Source organism: Plasmodium relictum (assembly GCF_900005765.1).
Source record: "Plasmodium relictum strain SGS1 genome assembly, contig: PRELSG_00_v1_71, whole genome shotgun sequence".
Taxonomy (NCBI): domain Eukaryota; phylum Apicomplexa; class Aconoidasida; order Haemosporida; family Plasmodiidae; genus Plasmodium; species Plasmodium relictum.
In genome coordinates, this window is record NW_021628730.1 from 1 (window position 1) to 6,969 (window position 6,969).

At 18.5% G+C, this 6,969-nt stretch overlaps 1 protein-coding gene across 1 annotated transcript; it reads right to left on the minus strand.

The window, feature by feature from the left end:
- Window positions 1-1,671: 1,671 nt before the first annotated feature.
- PRELSG_0006350 (hypothetical protein) lies at window positions 1,672-2,352 on the minus strand (the record flags this gene model as incomplete). Its single annotated transcript, XM_028676701.1, has 1 exon — window positions 1,672-2,352. One exon carries the CDS (start codon window positions 2,350-2,352, stop codon window positions 1,672-1,674), a length of 681 nt encoding a protein of 226 aa, XP_028531255.1.
- Between the last annotated feature and the right edge of the window lie 4,617 nt (window positions 2,353-6,969).

Genomic DNA, 6,969 nt, shown 5'->3' on the forward strand with positions numbered 1-6,969 from the left:
TATGATATTCAATGTTATTTCAAAAATGTACATTGAATAATACATAAACATTTCTCTTATCTCTTAAGTTTTTAATAAGTTAACATTTCTTTCTTTTAATTTTTATTTACACTAAAAATTAAAACATAACATAACATAACATAACATTCATTCATAAAACTCTTCCCAAAAAAAAAAAATATTAATATTTTTTTTTTTTTTAATTACAATGATGTATATATATAAAAATAAACAAACAAAAAAAAATAACTTTATTTTTTTTTTTTTTTTTTATATAGGACTAGCGTCAGTGCATAGCTAACTTGTACGTATACAACTAGCAACTAGCTTAGCATGCTACAAAAGGTTAATAATACCTTTTATTAACCAATAATATAAATATATATATATTTGAAAACGTATATTCATTTATATATGCTCTTTATTAATTTATTTGTTTAATACTCTAGCAAAGTTATTAAGCAGCCAATTAATAAATTAGCCATGTACAGACTCTAGTTAAAAAAAAATATATATATAAAGTTATTTTTTTTTGTTTTGTTTATTTTATTGCATATACATCTTTGTAATTAAAAAAAAAAAATTAATATATTTTTTTTTTGTCGGGAGACGGTTCGAATTCAAAAAAAAGAGAATTAAATTTTTGTTACGTGAAAAACTTAATGAAGGAAAAAGCATGATGCTTATGTTATATTCAATGTATATTTATTTCAAATAACATTGAATAAATTAGAGTTTTAACTTTTCTTAATTGCTATAAATTGTATATGTATTTTTAATTAAAAGAATAAACTGATTCTTCATAAATAAAAATTCTTTTATAACAATTTAGCATGTCTATTAAAGGATATAGCAAAGTTTAATTAAAAATAAATATTATACATATTTATAATAAAAACAAGTATATATATGTTTAAAAATATATATTCATTTGTGCATGTTCTTTATTAATTTGTTTGCTTAATACTATAGCAAAGTCATTAAGCAAGCAATTAATAAATCAATTATATAAATAAGTGTTGAATTACGTTAATGTATATCCGCAAAATATTTAAAAAAAAAAATTTTATGAAAATTAATAAGAATTATTAATATACGTTTATATAAAGCTAACTCCTTTTTTATTAATTTGAGGAACAGCATCACATAAATAATTAATAATCTTTGTAGTTATCATTATAAGTACTGGTATACATAAAGAGTTATTACAAAAGTTGTAGATAAAACATAATTTGTTTAAATAGGGCATCATGGAATATTTTGATTATACATATTTCTTAACCATGAATAGTAAACAGTAAAAATTATTTCAAGAATTTACTTCTCCAAATATTAATAGTAGTTCAACTGAAATTACGAAAAATAAGAGAAATCAAATAAAATGGAAAATATGAAAATTAATTATAAAATTATATTTATGATTATTTTTTTTTTTATTTATACATAAATGAATAAAAAATATAAAATTTGTATATTTTTTTTTCTCATCTTCAATACGTGAATTTCTTGATTCTATCATTTACTTTTTTAACATATTTCTTCTATTTTTTCTCTTATCCTAAAATAAAAAAATAAAAAATTTGTAAAATTTAATTTTATTATATTGATGGAGTTTTAATCTATACCATATTAAAGAAAAATTAAAATAAAATATATATTTCAGTGTGAACTTTATAGTAATAATAATAAACTATTATTATCATAACAAATATAATCCTTATAGTAATAAGAAACTATTATTATTATAACAAAAAATATAATAGCAGGAAAAATAATTAAACAAGGAGCAGAAGGAGATGATGCATCCATAGAAGTCTGAATTGCATTTGTAGGTGAAGGTGATTGGGTAAATTGGGAGAATGTAAAGGAATTTTGTGGAGGTACTTGAGCAGATTGTTTTGTATTCCCTATAGTACCATTAGGAGCTGATGCGTTTACATTGGCATTTGAGCTATTAGAAGTTGTATTATGCACAGAGGAACTTATAGTATTTGAAGTAGTGAGTGAAGGTTTTATCGTTGCGTGGTTAGGTTGGGTATCATTTGCAACAAGTGCCATATCTGTTACTGATGCAGTAGTTGATTGTGATGAATTTGGAGGTTGTGGAATGGATATATTTGCTGGAATAGACGAACCCGTTAAAGAAGCCGCATATACAGATGGTATAATTCCCGTAGATGTTCCATTAATTAATTGGGATGAATTATTGGGATTTGGTATTGGCATTGTTGTTGGACTTGATGCGATACTATACAATTTTGGAGTAGCTATTGTTGAGGGAGAAATAGCTGAAACATTACCAGTAGGAGTTGAATGAGACAAAGCTAACGTTAAAGTTGTATTTCCATTCATTATATTATTTGCACTTGTTTCCACATCGAAATGTTATATTTTTACTATACATAAATATTTTTCATATAAATTGTCACAATTATTTTTTCCGATTAAGCTATGGTATTATAACTATTTTTAAATGAAATTAATATTTTCAATTTTTAAAATATAAAATAAAAATTCTGAAAAATTATATAGAATAATAAAATTTCTATTAAAAATAAATTATAGTAGAGTAAAATGAAAAATAATTAAAGAAATTTTATTTAAATTTCAATAACCCTTTTTTCAAAAATAAAAATATAAGTCATCTAAAAATTAAAACTTTTTAGTATATTTATAAAATATTTAAATAAATATTTTCCAAATACAAAATATATTATTGAATCAAATAAATTAAGATTCAAAAAAGTTAAAAAAAATACGCAATAAAAAAGAAAATAATAAAAAAAAATACATTAATGAACACATTTATGCTATTTAGAATTCACTTTTTTTAGCCTTACATAATTTAAATTGATAATTTTTTTTTTTATCTAAATAAATGAAATGATATGGTAACTCTGTTAAAAATATCTAAAATATTAATATATCCTTGGTTTCTTTTACTCTACTATTTACCCTTTTAAATAATTATAATAATACTCATAGCACACGTTCGTTTGTAAAAGCTGCAAATTAATTTAAATATTTTTATTTTTATTTATATTATAATACAATAAATTTTAATAAAGTTAATTTTGAATAGGAATTTTATTAGTATTTAAAATATTAGCAAGTTTTTATTTAAAAATATTAAGGAGACCATGTATTATTTTAGAAAAAGGAATTTTATAAAAAAATTAATGAAGTTTAGATGAATAATTTTTTTCATGCATGCACTTTTTTTATGTTTTGTTTTTTTCAATTTTTAACTATTTAATAAATACATATTTTTATGACCTTCTTGTTTTTACTCAAATTCATCATTTCAACAAAGATTTTCCTTATATTATTATTATTTATATCAGTATCTTTATATTTTATGGTTTTGATTTATTATTTGGTCATTTAATGACTTTACTAGAGTATTAAACAAACAAATTAATAAAGAGCATTGTATAACTAAATATACGCTTATATATATATTAGTTTTTTAATTATTATAAATGAGTTTTTATTTACAAAGAATTACTTATTGTTTTAATTAAAAACATACAGATAAACTATAATAATTAATAAAGTCAAAATTTTATTATATTCAATGTTATTTCAAAATATACATTGAATAATACATAAACATTTCTTTTATCTCTTAAGTTTTAATAAGTTAACATTTCTTCTTTTAATTTTTTAAAACACTAAAAAAAAATTAAAACATAACATATAAAAAAAAAATAATTTCGACAAACAAAAATTATTTACCTTTTTTATATTTTTTTTTTTAATTACAAAGATGTATATGAATAAAAATAAACAAACAAAAAAAATAACTTTATTTTTTTTTTTTTTTTTTATTATTATTAACTAGTGTCAGTACATGGCTAACTTGTACGTACACAAGTAGTAAACTAGCTTAGTGTACTACAAAAGGTTAATAACTAATTTTATTAACTAGGTTTTTAATTTTTATTATTCACATTTTTTAAATTATTTGATTATAATCTTTTTTTTTCTTGTACTTAATTTCTTTTATAAATGGATTTGAAAAAATTAAAATGAAAAGATGTTCTGTAAAATAAAAGTATATATATATAAGTAAAGCAATTAAATGAATTTAAAAATTGCTATAAATAGTGAATCCATTTTAAAATATACAAAACAAACTTCATTGCTAAATGTAAAAAAGTATTATTAAATATGAGTATATTCTAAAAATAAATGTTTTTTTTAGTACTCTTTAAATTTTAATTTTTTACAAAAATTATCAAAAATATTTTTCTCTATAAATATAAAGTATTTAATTTTATATACTAATTATAAATATGTTTAAATGAATAACTATGTTTATGCATTTTTTTTTTATAATATTTCTCTATACATCATCTATAAAAAAAATATTTTTTGCAGTTATCTTTTTTCTTTAATATTTGCATTCATTGCTATACCGAAGTAAACGTTTTGGAATTTAAATGAAATATTATGAATATATTTAATCATGGCATAATAATTATTACATTTACATGTAATCTTTTAAATTAAAGGAAGAAATAAAAATACATTTTTATATTCTTATTTGTGATTAAAAAAATTAAAATTGCATTTTTAAAATTAGTTGTAATGCATAAATTTTCGATGATAATTTCATTAATAAAAATTATTATATTTATTCGTGCATGATAATAAAAGTAAAAATTTCAAGGAAAGTTTAATTTTTTTCAATATTGTTTCATTACTTTACAACTGCTTCTAACATAATAATTTAAATATATACATATAAACCTATGGTTCTTTTTTAAATGTAAAATATAAAAAATATAATTCTTGCTAAATTAATATATATTTATATTGTTTATTAAACTTCATATTCTTTATTTTTATAATAAATTTAGAAGTTAAACTAAGTAATGATAACATTCTACTAAAGAGTAAATAAATATGTTATTAAATTAATAATAAAATCTGACTAATTTACTCGGCATGAAAATGAAATATCATAAAAAAAAAATAGTACAATTTTGATTGATTAATTGCCTGCTCAATGAATTTGCTAGAGTATTGAACAAACAAATTAATAAGGAGAATATATAACTAGTTATACATTTATATAAATTTATTTTATTATACATATAGTTGCATTTTATAATGTTGATTTATTAATTGGCTGTTTAATGTCTTTGCTAGAGTATTAAAAAAACAAATTAATAAAGAGCATGTATAACTAATTATACGTTTATATATATATATATATTCGTTTTTATTACATATATATATGACTTTCTTATAATGTATAATATTTAATCTGAGTTAAATTTTACTGCATCTTTTAATAAACCTATTAATTGTTATAAATAAATTTTTATCTACAAAGAATTAGTATCTTCTTTTAATTAAAAACACACAAACAATTTATAACAATTAATAAAGTCAAAACTTTAATTTATTCAATGTTATTTCGAAATATACATTGATTATAACAAAAACATTATTAATTTTATCTTTTATTTTTATAAAAAATAAATTTTGTTTACTAAAAATTTCTCACCAAAAAAAAAAAAATATATTTTTTTTTTTTTAAATATTTCAAAAAAAAAATAAACAAACAAAACAAAATATATATATATATATATATTTTTTTTTTTTTTTTATTAGTGTCAGTACATTTAGTTTGTACATACACGTACAGTAACCTAGCATAGTGTATTGAAAAAGGTTAATAATAGCTTTTATTAACCAAATGTATAATATTTAATTTGTGTTAAATAATTCTGTATTGCTTAACATATATATGTTTAGTTTTACAAATATGTTTTTATTTACAAAGAATATACATATTCTTTTAATCAAAAACATACAAACAAAATTTATAACAAATAACAAAAATTAAATTCTGATTTATTCAATGTTATTTCAAAATATACAAATTGAATAAAACATAAACAATATGCTTTTTTATCAAGTTTTTTTTTCGTAAGTAAAAATTTAATTCTCTTTTTAATTCGAACAAACGTCAACCGACAAAAAAAAATAATAATTTAGTTTTTTTTTTTAACTAGCGTCAATGCATGGCTAACTTATATTTTCCTAACTAGTCACTCATTTTATTTTACAAAAGGTTAATAACAATTTTTTTATTGACCACCCATATAACATTTAACTTGAATTAAGCAATTTTTTATTGCTTAACAGATATATATTTACTTTAACAAATTTATACTTATTTACAAAGAATTAGTATATTTTTTTAACTTAGAAACTGATTTATTAATTGCCCGTTTAATGACTTTGCTAGAGTATTAAACAAACAAATTAATAAAGAGCATGTATAACTAAGTATACGTTTATATATATATATTCGTTTTTATTATATATATATATACTGTTTTCTTATGATGCATAATATTTAATTGAAGTTAAATTTTACTGTATCTTTTAATAAACCTATTAACAGTTTGATTTATTAATTGCCCGTTTAATGACTTTGCTAGAGTATTAAATAAACAAATTAATAAAGAGCATGTATAACTAAGTATACGTTTATATATATATATTTGTTTTTATTATATATATATATACAGTTTTCTTATGATGCATAATATTTAATTGAAGTTAAATTTTACTGCATCTTTTAATAAACCTATTAACAGTTATAAATGAGTTTTTATTTACAAAGAATTAATATCTTCTTTTAATTAAAAACATACAAATAATTTATAACAATTTATTAAGTCAAAATTTTATGATATTCAATGTTATTTCAAAAATATACATTGAATAATACATAAATATTTCTCTTATCTCTTAAGTTTTTAATAAGTTAACATTTCTTTCTTTTAATTTTTATTTACACTAAAAATTAAAACATAACATAACATTTATAACATTCATTCATAAAACTCTTCCAAAAAAAAAAAAATATTTAATTTTTTTTTTTTTTTTTTTTTAAATTACAAAGATGTATATATATATAAATAAACAAACAAAAAAAAATAACTT